Source organism: Sorghum bicolor, chromosome 7, assembly GCF_000003195.3.
Source record: "Sorghum bicolor cultivar BTx623 chromosome 7, Sorghum_bicolor_NCBIv3, whole genome shotgun sequence".
NCBI classification, from domain to species: Eukaryota; Viridiplantae; Streptophyta; class Magnoliopsida; order Poales; family Poaceae; genus Sorghum; species Sorghum bicolor.
Window position 1 is genome coordinate 59,802,117 of NC_012876.2, and position 16,163 is coordinate 59,818,279.

The 16,163-nt window shown below is 47.4% G+C and overlaps 3 protein-coding genes across 3 annotated transcripts; 2 read left to right on the forward strand and 1 right to left on the reverse strand.

Moving 5' to 3' along the window:
- Window positions 7,314-10,763, forward strand: LOC8054827 (zinc finger protein 593 homolog). Its single transcript, XM_002444508.2, has 3 exons — window positions 7,314-7,618; window positions 9,842-9,904; window positions 10,420-10,763. The coding sequence occupies exons 1-3, from the start codon at window positions 7,410-7,412 to the stop codon at window positions 10,520-10,522; spliced, it is 375 nt and encodes a 124-aa protein (XP_002444553.1). The 5' UTR covers window positions 7,314-7,409; the 3' UTR covers window positions 10,523-10,763.
- On the forward strand, window positions 13,941-15,093 carry LOC110437031. The gene is made up of 3 exons (XM_021465066.1): window positions 13,941-14,326; window positions 14,463-14,663; window positions 14,744-15,093. The coding sequence occupies exons 1-3, from the start codon at window positions 14,081-14,083 to the stop codon at window positions 15,080-15,082; spliced, it is 786 nt and encodes a 261-aa protein (XP_021320741.1). The 5' UTR covers window positions 13,941-14,080; the 3' UTR covers window positions 15,083-15,093.
- On the reverse strand, window positions 15,042-15,847 carry LOC110437032 (protein MAINTENANCE OF MERISTEMS-like). The gene is made up of 2 exons (XM_021465067.1): window positions 15,274-15,847; window positions 15,042-15,187 (listed from the first exon to the last, which is right to left on the reverse strand). Exons 1-2 carry the CDS (start codon window positions 15,522-15,524, stop codon window positions 15,043-15,045), a joined length of 396 nt encoding a protein of 131 aa, XP_021320742.1. The 5' UTR covers window positions 15,525-15,847; the 3' UTR covers window position 15,042.

The following is a 16,163-nucleotide window of genomic DNA, read 5'->3' on the forward strand; positions in this document are numbered from 1 at the left end:
CTCGATCGCGCGTGGACGAGATCAACCAGGCCAACGAACGCAAAGCTGTCATCAACATGTGTGTGTGTGTATATATATATATATATATATATATATATATATATATATATATATATGATCCATCGATCTCATCGACGTACTAGCAGCTCATATATAGGACTTGGAGAGGTGGATGGAGTATATATGCTGAACGCACTGCGCGGGCGGCCTCGCTGTGCAGCGGTGTCCACCAAAGCTACGGCATCTGTCTATCATGGCGTCTCTGAGGCACCGCCGCGGTATCGGAGCCGCCAAGGGCTACGACGATTACATCCATGACGACGACGACGGCAGCGGGACTACAGCACCTGACACCGATGACACCGCCACGGATCCGGAGGAGGAGGAGGACGCCGACGATGACGAGGAAGAGGAAGAAGAAGAAAGGGAGGAGGTGGAGGACGGCCGCCGCCGCCTGCACCTGGGACTCCACTCCATGACTGCAAAGGTTAGTCCTGTGCTATTGGTTGCTGACTGCTTGCATGCTACCACTCCGATCCTTGAATCGATTCAGAGCTAGCTCAGCTCGTTGACAGTTCAGACTTCAGAATTCACCAAGGGTTTCTGATTGTATTGTATGTTTCCGTTACTGCTCCAGGGCATACAGCACCTGTGCTCTGAGCTCCTCGAAATCAAGAAGGCCTCGGAGGAAGACTTCAGCGCCAATGTTTATCTCAGCTACCTCTCCTTCATTAGGTAACATAAATACGTACGTAGGCTTCCATTCCATTAACCCTCCTTCGTTCCAAGAACACCACGCCGGCATGATCTAGTACTAATTAATTCGTTGTCATATATATGTATCTTGATCGACGGCGGCCCAGGATGTTCCAAGAAGCTGGTGATCTGGAGAAGGACGTGCACCACCTGAAGCGTCAGGTCATGGCACACAGGCGGCTCGTCCAGCATCTCAGCATCAACTGCCTGTACTCACCGTCGTCAGCATCGATGGTACTACCTAGCTCCGGCGGTTCCAAGGAGGAGGAGGAGGAGGCCGCCGACATGGACGGAATCTTCCTCCCAGACCATCAAGGCGAACGCGACGAGGACCTGGAACTGGACGAGCTTCTGTCCGAGCACCGGATGGACGAGGCCATCCAGCTCCTGGAGCTCCGAGGCCAAGCGCTGCAGACGATGCAGCAGCAGGCCGACGACGACGACGGAGCGATCGCGTTCGCGTCGAGCGTGCGCGCTCTGTCCGCCACGAAGGCGAGGGTCGCCGCCCGCTTGGCCTCCCTGGCGGAGAACCCGCGGACGCCGCGGCCCGAACTCCTCAAGGCGCTCTCGGGCCTCTGCAGGCTCGGCGACCCGGAGCAGGCGAACCACCTGCTCTTCCAGGTGCACCGCGCGAGCGTCGTCCGCGGCGTGGAGGAGCTGCGCGCGTCGCGAGGCCACCAACAGAGCATCGCCGGCGGCGGCGGTGGCGGCAACTACATCAAGGACCTGGCGCGCGTGGTCTTCGCCTCCATCGTGCGGACGTCGAGGAGCTTCGTGGCGCTGCACGGGCACCCGTCTCCCTACACACCTCGGCTGGTCCGGTGGGCGAGGGAGGAGATGGAGGACCTGAGCGCCGCCTTCTCCGAGTACGTGACGTCCATGTCGTCGCCGGCTACTGCCGCCCACAGCTTGGCTCTGGCGCTGGAGGCTGCCGAGTGCGCGGTCTCCTACTCCCCTCTGCTGCGGGCCGTCGACGTCGTCGCCTCCGAGCAAGACGTGGTTGCCCTCGTCGTGCCCTGCGTCCGAGACGCCGTCGCCATGTATGGCAGGCACCTCAAGGACGTGGTCCGGCTGCTGGTGGCTTCTGACGCCTGGGTGCTCGGCAGGTTCCTCATGCCATCAGGAGTCGTGCAGGGTGCTGCTGCTGGAGCACCGCAGCCTGAGTACTGCCTGCTCACAACCAACGGAAGGAAATTTGTCACCCTTATACAGGTATTTACATATTTATATATATGTATATATATGTATGTATTGTTGTTCACAAACAATATGTATGTATAATTGATGATTTGGCATGGACAGGAGGTTGTGGAAGACGTAGCGTGGCCGTTGCACAGACTTGGGATTGGGACGAACGATTCAGTCGGCCTGCAGCTTGTGGCAGAGCTGTTCAGGGAGTACATGCACTCCATCGTGGTGCTCGTCCCCAGAAAGGAAGCAGCAGCTGCTCTCCAACTTAAAGATTTCCTACAACTCCAAGACGAAGCGAATGGCGGCGGCGGCGGCGACGAGCGGTACACGTGGCAGCTCGCCGTGCTAATCAACTGCACGACGTTGGTGTCCCTGTTTCGGACCATGGCGTCCGGCGTCTTCAGGACAGCACCACCACCGCCATCGACGCCGTCGGGTTTTCCGGCGTCAGCACAGAGGGAAGTAGTGGACAGCCTCATCTCGCTGATCAAGGAAGCGGCCGGGCAGGTGTGGAGCTGCTTCTGCCAGCAGTTCATACGAGACACCATGTCGTCGTTAGCGCAGGTCCACCGCTTCGGAAGCGGAACGCCGCCGCCGCCGCAGGAGCAGGAGCAGGGCACGACGACGATGCCTTCCATGGCTTTCCAGGTGGTGTTCCTTCGGGTGAGGCGTCTGAACGAGGTGTACGGCGCCATCTTGAGCGGCGAGGACGGGACCATGAAGAAGCTCCTGCGGGAGCTGATGGAGGCCATCATCTCCTGGCTCTCCAGCAACCTGGTCTCGTGGGCCGTCCATGGCGCCGCCCAGGTCCAGCTCGATGTTCATTTCCTGCTGGAATTCGCGGAGCTAGGTGGTTTCTCCTCCGAGAGCATCAGGAGCAGCGCGATGGACTTGCTTGCCAAAGCACAAGAGAAGGTGGCGGGTGGCGAACTGGATGATGTCACCTGCGACGAGGGCGCCGGCGGCGGCCGGTGGGCTGCCGATGCTGCAAAACACGCCGTGCAGGTGCTGCTAGCAATGGGAGGTGGAGACGTAGCAGCGGCGGACGACGCTGGGGAGGAATCCGATGAGATGCCAAGGAGGAGCGGCAGTGACGAAGAAGCAGCACCCGAGGATGAGGATGAGACAGGGACTACCAACAAGTCCAGCGACGAGTTCATAAGCATGGAGGACGAGGACGACGAAGACGACGGCGCAGGAACGCCTCATCCTCCTGCTTTGTCGACAGGGAATCAGAAGCCCGGGTACTCAGGAATTGGCGATGATGGCGAAGAGAGGACGAAGATTGTTTCAGACCATCACTCCGAGCTTGACGAGCAGGGCGGAGGCGACGGCAATGTGCGAGCTGCTGGTGACGAGGCACAGGATGAAGAAGGGATGTGCCAGGTTGAAGAGCAAAGCAGCAGTAGCTGGGAGGACATTATTGATGGCGAAGGAGGAGGCGGCCGTGGGAGCAGCAGGACGCGGCGTCAGTCAACTCCTCTTGTGATGGCGGCAAGGAAAGGGACGGATGCTCCTAGCCGGAGCAGAAAAAAGAGGGAGGCGTTGAGCAGAAACAGCAAGCCCAGATGGCATGTGTAATTGATCATTAATCGAACTAATATCCTCCTAAGATTTGTAGGATGGATAGCTGCATAGACATCTGTATGTAATTTTATACGCATTATTATTCAAAGGATGCTTGGTTCATAATGGTGTTGTTTAGGGTGTCCGTATTTTCGCAATGACAATTTGCAATGAGGCAAATAAATAGTAAAAAAAACATATAGTGGAGAGTTATGTTATGTGAGATGTGAAAGAGATGTTTCTAGGAGATCGTATAAGACTAGCTATTTGAAAGTCATTAATTAGCTATTTAAACTTCTTTTTGATATTCAATGGAATTCTTTCTAAACTAGCTATTTGTAATCATTGGGGATGTCTCTAGTGAATCTTCTTATTAAGATGCATGGATGCATCACCCTCATCCGGGGATTTTTTTTTTTGGCCCTCACAATGCACCATGGGCACCGTGTCCATGCATAGTCATCCAAGATGGACTACTGTATAAATTATAAAGAATTAGTCGGAAAAGATGCATCCTAAGGATCCTAACTTTGTGGAACATTCCCTATAGAGGAGTTGAGCTCAGCTGAAACATAAGACACATTGACCATCTAGTTGATAACAAAAAAACACCTCAAAATTAACGTTAGCTATAACTTTACATTAAAAAAAAGCTTTATTGTGAATCTTTCTCCCTCTCACGTGCTCCCTCTGCTCTAAATTACATTAACTTTAGCATGCATTGTATTAAGTCTAACTTCTTTAGCTATGACCAAATTATATACAAATGCGCAAAAACATCTAGAGCATCATCCTAGTTTCATTAAATTGTTCATGAAATAATACTATGAAGCTTTGTCTAAACTTTTAGGTGTTCATATTTTTTTTTCTTAAATTTTAATCAAACTTAGAAAAATTTGATTTAGAATAATAAAAAAGAAAATTATAATAATCTAGGATGAGGGAGTATGCGTTTTAAGGAAAAAAACTCCTTTATAATTTTCTCAAAATGGGGCAGACAAAGCAATCAACTTTATCTTACTTCGTCCACTAAAAAAAATTTAATTCTTACTTTTCGATAACTCAAGCAGTTTGAATTTTGACTGAATTTATACAAAAAAGGTGCTAACTTTTGTATAAAATAAGTATCATTAGATTAGTTATAGAATATGTTTTTCATAATAAATTTACTGGGGACGTAAATGCTAATAATATTTACTATAAATTTGGTCAAATTTGTGTAAATTTTACTAGCACAGATCCCTTAGTCGCATTCTTTTATGGATAAATAGAGTATTTTATTATACAGCAGGCTCAAACGAGATGTATTTTTCTTTAACAAGTACAAGGGGTATGTACATGCACTGACCTTTTAGGAAATAGTTTATAACCCTGTAATGTATGTAGAGCATGTAGTACATCATCGTGCCCCCTCGCATTTATTTGTTTTTTTAAGAAAAAAAAACATCATGTTTCCCTTCTGGGCCTCTAGGCCGAGCCAAGCGGCCCAGCCGACGTTGCTGTGAGCATTACATGTCACTGGGCTGGTCTGGGCCAAGCTATTGCTAATGGGCCCATCTTCCTGAGCAAAGCAGACAGTGGGTTTCTTACTTTCTTTTGTTCTCTGCCCTGCACACACACTACTGTAGACTGTCTAGAGGAACTTCCACCTTCTAGTAGGTTCCACCCCAATTCCCACAAGGGATCGAGATGAACAACTCCACCTCGCCGGCGGTGGACTGGGGTGACGACTCCGCGGGGGAGATGGACTCTGAGGACGCAGCGCCTTCCTCCTCCGTGGGCATGGGCGTCGGCATCGCCATCAGCAGCATGATGGAGGTCGACGCCGACGACCGCCGCCCCCCGTCCGCCCCCGACGCCGACTTCTTCAACGCCTTCCCCGACGACTTCGACGACCAAGACCTCGACTGACTGCCGCTGCCGGCGCCGCCGTTGCTTTGCTCGCCCGGCCCCCTTCCACCAGGTACCACCTAGGAATTGGATCTAGGATAAGGATTCACGATCCGGTGCACAGTACTATATAGCACGCGGAAGCGGAACCTCGTCTTCTATTCGCAATCTAGCTTCACCTAGCCGCACAATTTGGTACTGTACTGAGTACTTGCTCAGTCCATTGCCAGCACCTGAAGCTTTGCAGTTTGCACTAGTGGAATTGTATGTATGGTCAAATTGGGAACCTGCCCAATTGTTAGTTATAGTAATTACTGCTCCGTACCAAATTGTATGTACTCGCAATTGCTAGCGGAGTAATCTACTCGTAGTAATTAGCTACTAGAGGAAGCAACTAGTAGTATTTCTATATTACTACGTTGTGCAGATATTTATGCAGGCCACTCTAGCAAAGTAGCAACTTAGGTGCTGTTTGGTTCAGCTACTAGCTGCTCCTGGTATCAGTTATGATGCCACGATTAGCAGCTTTTATTTGGCGTGGCATTGGATCACGGCCGGAGGGGAGCGTTAATGATTTTGCACTAGCATGTGACAGATGCTGCTGCGATCGATTGCAGCCTAATACAACCAAGATACCAATGTAAACTGATTACAGCCCTAAATGGTTGAACCAAACAGCACCTTACCTGACCGTGTGACTGCAGTATCGTCCTGATCCACCTTCATAGCTGGATTTATGATTTGCTCGATATGAACTGTTCGTTTTTTTTAATAAGCCCAGGAACAAGCTATCTGTGTATCGTTTTTTTTTAGTAAGCCCAGGAGCAAGCTATCTGTGTATCCATCCCCCAAGCCATAGTTTGTTATAGGTATGGTGCTTTAATTTGCCTCCAGAATACTTGTTTATGATGGATAAACACCTGCAATACTGTACGCTACAAACGCAGTGACTTGTGACCAGGTCTCATCAGTCATCATGCGTGGACTAGTTTGTGCTTGCTTGATCCACTTGTGCTATTGGTTTTTCCTTGAACACCTGTTGTATCAGCATTTGTTTTCATTTACGTAATTAGGACTGTTTTTGTGTCTTCTGAACACTGAATTATAACAATCGACGTAGATGGTCGCTGACACATGTTCATTTTATCTAGGGGGTTGTATATGAACCTACTTACTACTACTACTACTACTACTACTACTACTACTACCAAGGAAGCACCAGTCATCCATCACATTGTCCTTGTGTTGCAGCTCTAGTGGTGTTGTATTGTCAGCTGTGATCATGTAAGAACCTGACCTGGTACGTTATGTATATAAGAAGAATAAGAACCTGTTAACTTCTGTGGTATATAAGTTCATAGCAGAATGTTCTTGTTGGTTGGATTGGATGGATCCTTTGCACGGTTGAGCAGTGTTGTAATGTGATGGTCGGATGGACTCACGACTGCGTTGGTCGCATTTGTAATGGTGAAGACAGATGTGAATGTACTTACTGATCATGAGCGTTTTTTACATGCTCAGGTGTTCTTGCTTTCTCAGTTTCTCTAGTGTTCCTTACACATGATGGAATGACATTTTGTTTGTCAGAAAGACCTAGCAGCCTTCAATCTGGCTTTACCTCCCTCCTATCCTACCCTAGAGCTCGTTTTATATGTTGAAAATATATAAGGGGAAACCAGAAGGACACGAAATCTTTCTTTGCCTGTGATGTACCTGAGATTTTACTGCAAAAAAAATTGAGCAAATGATGAATTGCAACAATAACAGGCTGCTAGTACATCATCCAAAATGAACGATTGGGCTTCTTTTGCTGCTAGGCTCGAGCAGTCACATATGGCCCAATGGGCTTCTTTTGCTGCTGGGCTTTCCTTGCTTGGCCCGCGCGTCGTCCTCCCTCTTCTCCTTGACTCCTTGCATTGCAACCTCTGTCCATCTCTTCCCCACTACGCAGTTCGGCTACCAAACGAAAACCCTAGCCGCCGCCGCCGTCGCTGCTCTTCGTCGAGATGGGAGGCAAGTGCCCGCACCGCAAGGTGAAGAAGCGCCGCCTCTCGCACAAGACGGCGCGCCGCGGTAAGTTCCTCCTCAAGGCCGACGATGCCGTCTACGACGAGCTCGTCAAGCTGGCCGACCAGGGCAAGGACGCTGAAGGCAAGGAGCTCCCCGTCGACGAGGACCTCCCAGGCATGGGACAGTTCTACTGCCTCCATTGCGAGTATGATCCCCCTCTCCTCTCCTTCCCGTCCCTCCCTTCCACCAGTCCGTTATTTCTTATCCTCTACTGGGTCTGTGCCCGTACGTTACTACGGGCAAAAAAATCCATGCTATGTATATGTATTTCTTAATTAACAAATTCAAGCGATGCTTGTGTTTATTGTGGTTCCTAATTGAGCATTGGTGGAGCATGTGCTATAATTCGTTGTACAAAAACAACTGATCTAGACTAGATGGACTCTAACGAATGACTAACCATGTTTATGATTGCAAACTAATATGAATTTCCATGTAATGTATGCATGATGTAAAACTTATTACACTATCATGTAAAATGAACTTAAAATATAGTACACACATGATCTTAAAGAAAGCACGCAGTTCCAATATTCTAGTCTCTTGCTATTTCATCGTCCTCGTGTGCCAACAATTATTTTTTCCCTTCCTTGACACAAAAGAAAATATGCAATGGGATTCAGCACTGGAATTAGGCAGCAACAACGGGTGCAATTGTATAGGGAATTTTCATGCACCCACTCTAGGATAATCAATTTGGTTTACTTCATTAAAGAATGGACGGGTAACTTATATTTGTGATTTTCCTGTGATACGAAACTGTGATGTAAACATCTACACGGATATGTAGAAACTGAGAACTATTCCTGCTGCACCGACTATAAAGCAGGCATAGCTGAATCTGTAGAGCTTCTTGTTGATGGGATGTCTGCAAGAGCTGACCATTTGGTATTTGTATTGATGATGGACTGTGATTTCTTTCTTTGATATGCTTCACAATATCTAATTCTCTATTGGGGGTAAACCTCCTCAATCCTCATAAATCTGCTAAACCCTCCTTGAAGTCTCTCTTTCACTCCTCTTTTCTCTCCCCATATTTCTGAACTTTACATACTGTTTCGCCTTCCTTTAGTTATGTAAATCTAATAAAGACCACAATAGTGGAAGCAACTACTGTATTTGTTCCCACAAAAAATAGAGCAACGAGAAATCAAGATTCTTATCAATTTGTCCATCATTTATTCCCATTTGTTTCAAGGATGATAAACCCCTCATTGACCACCAACTTGCTTCAGTTTGAAGCATGATAACACCAACTTGCTTTATTTTTGGACTTGCAATATGATATTTATCTCATGCCCATCCACTTATAGGTAAACCCCTCCTCGACCACCACTCAGCCAAAGCAGGTCATGTCCCCACACTCGGAACACATCAGGCCTGCCGCAGCGTACCTTGGACATCCTGCTCCTTCGCCGCTGATGTCGTGGCTCACCTTGTCCAGGACGGCCGGCTCTCATGGAGGTGCGGCCGTGCCTGTGTGTAGTCGCCATCGCTTGGTCATTGCCTCCTGGGAGATCTGGCTCTGGGTGGGTAACCAGTGAGGGCTGGCCACCTAATTGCTTGGGCACTGGACGGTGTTGTCCTTGTAGCTCCGGCGTGGGTGGCGCTTGGACCCTAATAGTAGTCACCTAGAATTAGGTGGGGGTGGAGGTGCAGATGGCGGTGCGTTTGGCAGTCAGATGGGGGAGGGGTGTGGATGGGTGATGGTTTTTTTAATGGGATGCTGATCGCAGTCACAGGGGCTTCACTGCGCCTGTGGTAGATGGGTTGTGTTTCATTCTTTTTAGTGGTATAGAAGATAGAAGGTCATACTAGCTGTCCTGAACACTATTGTATTGTCTTATCAGCAAACAGTAGGGCGATTTCAGTGAGCTAGGGTTGGTTCAGTTGATGAATTAGTTGTATGTACGTGCAGAATTTATAAGCCACTGCCAATTTTTGTGTTGATATTAATAAACTGTGTGTTTCAGTTGAGTTGTCTGGTTCAGAGTAAGATGGTGAACTTTGGGTGATGTTTAGGCTTTGTTTGGATGTTGTCGGATTCACCTCAATCCACATGTGTTGGAGTGGATTGGGGTGGAATTTAGTTCAAGTTCCACTCCAATCCACCCCAACTCATGTGGATTGATGCGAATCCGACTACATCCAAACAAGGCCTTAGGTGGTTTGATGCTTCCTGGAATTTAACTGATAGTAGGTACCTTGAATTGATTTAGAGGAATTGGTAAAAATGTGGTTACAGTTTAAGGTGTGATTGCTGGCGTTACTATTCTTGCGATGAACTGTACTTATCTTGTAAATGTGCTAGCTATAATCTGTTCTTCTACTGATAATCATATATATCTGGTATTGGCTTTGGCTGCAGTCGCTACTTTGCTAGTGAAAGTGTGAAGGATGACCACTACCGCTCAAAGCGCCACAAGAAAAGGTGATTTTCATTCTGTTCGCTCTGTCTAAGTAACATCGCGGTACTCATCATTCAGAGATAATGTTGAAGAAAAACTTCCCTGAACACATTTATTTATGCTACCAGTTTGATTGGCAAACATGTGATGACCTGCACTTACTATGCTTGTTGCATGGTCATTCTCAATTGAAGAAAAAAGAACCGCTTGGTTTATATTGCTAGGACCAATGAATTCAGATGGTTAGAATACTGTAGTACAGCTCTCTGCAGTTGACCTGTTATCTAGAGTATAACCAGTTGATAAAACTCGGAGGGACCTTATTCTGTAGTTTGATATGACACCATAGCTAAAGCAGTTGGTCCTGTGATAGTAACTGAAGGTTGAAAGCAGATATACTAGATTACCAGTATGATCTTTCCCGTCGGCAGAACATGTGAAAAAATCTGATGTAGGACAGGTTCTGGTACACGTGAGTGGCATAATTTGGTCTGCTTGGCGTGTGCTTTGTCTAATCACAAGCTTTGGATGATTGTAGGGTCAAGGTAATGTCTGGGCCAGCCCCACACACGCAACTTGATGCTGAACTTGCTGCTGGAATGGGAAAGCCTGACAATGGCCTGAAGCTTATGTCCATGTGAAGGAACCTCTTGTTATTAGTACTTGTTCCGTGTTTTCGTTGCTGTCGTACATCTGAAGCTGCTTTGCTCAGTATTAGCAGAGTTAGTAGATGGTTTTTATTGTGCACAAGACTTTTGAAAGGTGGGGCTTGATCAGGAGGGGGAGTTGGTTTTAGAGAGGTGTCAGGGGTCAATGTTTGTATCATGAAATCATTTACCGACCCATACTAGTAATGATGATGTCTCGTATCATTTGGCCTCAGATTGTGCGTTATCTGCTAGGACTATGAAACAGTAGAGTTGGTTTTACAGCCTGTCTGGTTCGATGAACACAAGCTACCAAATGTTGAGGTACCGGTACCGACGTACCGTCCCAACACTGGTAGGGTTCGTGGCATGCTACTTGTGATGTAATGGTACCACGAAACAAGACGGATGGACGCTAAGGGCGACCAGGACAGCAGCACTTGTCAGCTTCCATTCTTTGTGAAGATTTTCTAGATCTGTATGTATAGTAGTACATGATTCTGCTTGTGATCTCCGTGACTCCGGTTTTGGCTGCTGATGCTGATGGCAGGGCCTATAATTGACTGTTTTCCATAGAGATGAGAGATTCCTTGGGCTGTTTTGTGCTCATTTCATCTTGGATCTATCATTTTGTACTGGGCAAACGCCATCCTTCCATTGTCTGTCTGTCTGTCAAGCTCTTCGAAGGATGTCCTCCAGCAGGACGGGACCATGCACAGCACGGCACGTCGGCACGAGTGAGCACATCGTAGTAATGGGTGGAAATGACTGAACACATGACTTGTACTACAGCTAGGGCCTTGTTTAGTTCCGAAAAGATTTCGGATTTCGATACTGTAGCACTTTCGTTTGTTTGTGACAAATATTATCCAATTATGGACCAACTAAGATCAAAAGATTCATCTCGCGATTTCCAGCTGAACTGTGTAACTAGTTTTTGCTTTCGTCTATATTTAATGGTTCATGCATGTGCCGCAAGATTCGATGTGACGGGGAATCTTGAAAACTTTTTGATTTTTAGGGTGAACTAAACAAGGCCTAGGTGTACCCAATTTCGCCCGTGCTCTGCTCTGGAAAGAAGCAGCAGTACCAAATCATTATGCAGTTTCTTTGATGTCAAGCAACATATGTGTTCTCAGAGCGCTAATGATAAGATAGATCCATCTGCCAATGGTTGCGTCTGCTCTTTGAGAATTCAGACACGCACACACGACACGTGCGCCGGTGACTTGGCAAGGTCCTCCTTTGTCCATCTGATCCAATCTAATCTCTGGAGCACCAGTGCAACTTGCTATATATATTCTCTGCTTCCCTGAAAGCTACTCCTGCTGCTAAGTGCTAATTGATGTGGCAATGAATTCAAAAGGTTGCTTGCCTTTGGTTTTACTGTTTGTTGAGTGAGCCATGGGTGGTGCTGTTGCATGGGGGCATGCATGGCCCAGAATTTGCTGGTGCTGATGGAACGCCAGATCCAGATCGCTCTCGGTTCTCTCACTACCAAGGTTGTCTGTCTGTCACGGGGTGGGTGCCGTTGCTAAGAAAGCCCAGCGAGATTCTAAGATCTGGAACAAAGAAATGCATTTTTGGCACAACTCCTATGGAATGCACATTTATATACCTTAACCTTGTAGGATACTTAGGCCTGTTTGGAAGAGCTCCTACTCCAAATTCTGTATGAAAGTTGATTCTCTCAGATAAGTGATTTTCTGATTGAAAATGTGTTCCTATGATAAGATAAACTCTATGAATACAATGACTCTTTGCGTGAAGTAAACCAGAAGAAACGACTTTTTTCAACTTGTAGCTCCTAGTCCATTTCAGGTTATCAGTTTACATAATCAGCATAGAATCATTTCTCAATTAAAAAATTATTACGTATAGCTCATCTTGGATTCAGCTTAGAAGTTGTTGACGCTCGGCCAAACAAACAAGCCCTTAAAACATGAGCTCAAGCCTTCGTGTTTTGAGAAGACCAAATGGGCCGTTCGGTTCTAGGCCACATCCAACTGCGACGAGCTGTGGCGGCGCCGCAAGTGTGGGGCAAAATCCAGCGCCACACTCTATAGCTGAAAAAGGGCCGTGTTTAGTTCCTGAGCGTGAAAATTTTTACGACATTATAACACTTTCGTTTGTTTGTGGTAATTATTGTCCAACCATAGACTAACTAAGCTCAAAAGATCCGTCTCGTAAATTCCGACCAAACTGTGCAATTAGTTTTTATTTTCGTCTATATTTAATACTCCATGCATGCGTCTAAAGATTCGATGGGACGAGAAATCTTGAAAAAAATTTTGGGTTTTAGGATGGAAGTAAACAAGGCCCAAATGAATAAGTGTTGTGGCTTCCAAAGATTGTGTACGAAACAAAGCCTGTGGTAAGGCAGAGTGGCGTGAATCCAAACACTCGCTCCTTCGGTTGTACAGTACTACTCTCTCATGGTTCCTTTCCTTCCAAAATCTCAATCTTTTTACTCCGTATAAAGATTGGATTGAGGATTGGACATCAGGAGCATTCAAATTCGTGTGTTGTGTTGCCAGGTAACAGTGACAAGACAACAGTGTCTGGTGAATGGCAAGGTCGATAGGCTGGCTCGAGATTGGACACATCGGCGCTTGGGATTTGGACCGGGGAGGGACAGGACAGAGCAGACCTCTTTTTCGTGGGATGTGTGAGCCCAGGCCCAGCCAGCCATGGTCCTGGTCCTACTCCGTCCCGTCCGGCCTTGGCCTTGGGCGTTCGTTCATCTTCATGAGCGAGGGACCATGCGCCGGTCGATCCCCCTCAATTCACCATCCATTCCCTGAGGCTACTATGCCTGTTGGTGGCCAGTGCTGCTGTTGGGGCACACCATCATGTGCAGCGAAGAAGAAGCACACCAAGAATTAGTGGATTGGTAGCAGTGAAAGCAACCTCTGAAAGAAATCAAATGTCCCTCCGGACCGGTGTCACGGTGTGTGTTGGAAGATGAAAGATAGACTCTGCATTGCATGTGACTCCTCCATACCATAACCTCATAAATCAGGTCAAACCCTTGGTCCCCATTTTCCAGCAATCCTGCCATTTTGGTCTTTGCACTAGATATTACTAGTGCGACCCTGAATCCTTCCCGTGTCGTCTGCAAATCTGCAGCGCAATCGACATCAGGAACACATGGCTCAATTCATTAGGGAGATAGAGATAGCTATGCTACTGACGATTCGGTAGATATTCCCGGGATTCTGTCAGTCTATAGTGCAGAGAATGCTCTTCTCGATCGGTTCTTGGGTGTGCAGTTTGGTCGGTCCGGACTTGAGACTTGAGAGGCGAATTTTTTTTTATTTTTAGCCCATTTTTAAAACAAATTTCAATTTTGACACGTTTTTGAAAAAAATTTCAAATCTAGGCCGTTTGGCCCCGCCACCACGCATGGCGGGGCAAAATCACTGCACCCCGCCATGCATGGTGGCGGGGTACACCCTGCCACGTGGCATTTGCATGGCACTCGTGGCGAAAGTGGGCTGACGTGGACCCCGCCGTGGATCATGGCGGGGTAGGGGTACCCCGCCGTGGATCATGGCGGGGTATGCCCGCGCCCTACTTAGCCGGCCGAACGGCCATCTTTTTCTCATTTCTCTCCCTCACTCAGCCCGAGGGTCTTTCTTTCTCTCCCTCTCTCACACCCGAGCTCCGCTCTTCTCCGGTGCCCCTTCGCGTCGTCCTTCACCCCCATTGCCCCGCCTCGGCGTCCCTCTCCGCTGCGTATTCCCCACCTTGTCGTTCTCCACGGTTGTTTTTCCGGCCACCCCTCGTTTGGAGAAGGTAAATTTCTTACCACCTTTACGTTTTCATAGTTTAAATAACATCAATTGTTTATTTTTAATATGTTTAGTAAGTCTCTTGTTACGTTACTTTGTTTAGTTATGTGATTTGTGTTGAATTATTTTCGCGAATTTAGATGGAGGACTCGTATCGTGAGTCGATTTGGCGAAAAAAGGGTCGTCCTAGAGAGTTGTACCCCGATGTGTCTTGCAAGGATGCCCCCGTGCCTCCAGAGGAACCTATTCCTAACTGTGATTGTGGACATCCGGCACACGTGAGCCAGTCGAGACATCCGGATACTGCGGCACGTTGCTTCTATACTTGTTATAGTTATAGCGTAAGTCACTGTGCCCTTTATTATTCTTATTGGTTTTTTATGTTTTTATTCCCCATGAGACAATCGAAACTCTTTTGCAGCCCTACTTCCGGTGCTTTTTCTTCCAATGGATCGACGGGCCGGACAAGTTTGACCCAAGAATTCTGCTTTTCTACCCCGGCGTTGATCATTGCAAACGTGAGTTGTTTACTCGCTGGGTTCCGCCCCCCCCTAACCCTCCTCCTATGACGGAGGAAGAGAAGGCCGTCGCCTCTGCACTTCGGCTCGAGGATCCTCCGAAGTGTCATTGCGGAGAACAAGCCGTGATAAATCCACAGAATGAACTAGAGTTTGTTTGTCCTCTGCGGCGTGAAGTAAGTTTTGATTCAATCTTAAAATTTCAGTTCGTATATGTGTGTTCTAATGTGTTCTTTTTGTAGGATCGTGGTTTCTCCAAACTCAAACACAATATCAACTTCACATCCTGCAATGTGATAGTCATTTCTCCACAAGGTGTGTGGAAGGTGTGCGTCTCTGGTCTCCACCTGCATCGTTATAATGTTGTGTATATCAATTATTTGAGGTCACATATTTGACATACAAATTAAAGTAATGTAAAATGCTATTTTACCTGTCAACAAAAGCAGTAAGAACTGCAGGGTCTAGAGTGGGAAGTCCACTGTTGTAGACCCGGACGATCTCAAGAAAGCCTGCACGACGAATGTACGGCGCGTATCGCTCGTTCCAGCTGTGTACGTGGTGCGTGCGACCACGAAGCACACACAACGGCCTCTGCTGCTCCGACAAGGCCTTGGCCCGGTGGTCCTTGTCGTAGTCCGCCTCAATGAGGCTAAAGCGGGGATGAGGTGCTCGCGCCGCCATCGTAGCCCGCCTGTTTCAAAAATGAAATAAACAACATTAGTACAATTATTAACATTAGTAATAAGACAAAGCAAGTACATTTGAAGACAATTAACATAAATGCATGATTACTAAGAATTTTGATAAGCACAAAGATTAATAAACAACCTCTTGTCTACCCCTCCTATGAAATCTAGCGTTATGACCAGGTTTCTTGCAAATGCTGCATAGGTTCTGCGCACGTTCTTCGTTGAAGTCACCGCCACCATACATGTCATCGCCATAACCTTTCATATTGTCCATATCGCCTTTCAGTCGCTTCTTCTTCCTCCTTCCCTTCCCTACCTTTCTTAGATCCGGATAAGGCACGTAGTCCTCACCATAATATGGAGGCCACTGCGACTCGTCAAGGTACGGCTCGAAACTCTTCTCCCAAACATTTAGGGTGTTGGCACGGAGATACAAGGGTGACATGTATGGATCAGCTGTATGGTCAAAACCTCTAAGCCGACAAGACGTAATCATGTGTGAGCAAGGGGCATGCATGATCTGAGGTACGTTGCAACTGCATTCTACTTTTTCGAGATCCACACGGTACGTTCGCCCACCAAATCGTTCACCGCCAAGGTTTGTGCCCCCTCTAGCTCGTACGCTAAAAAC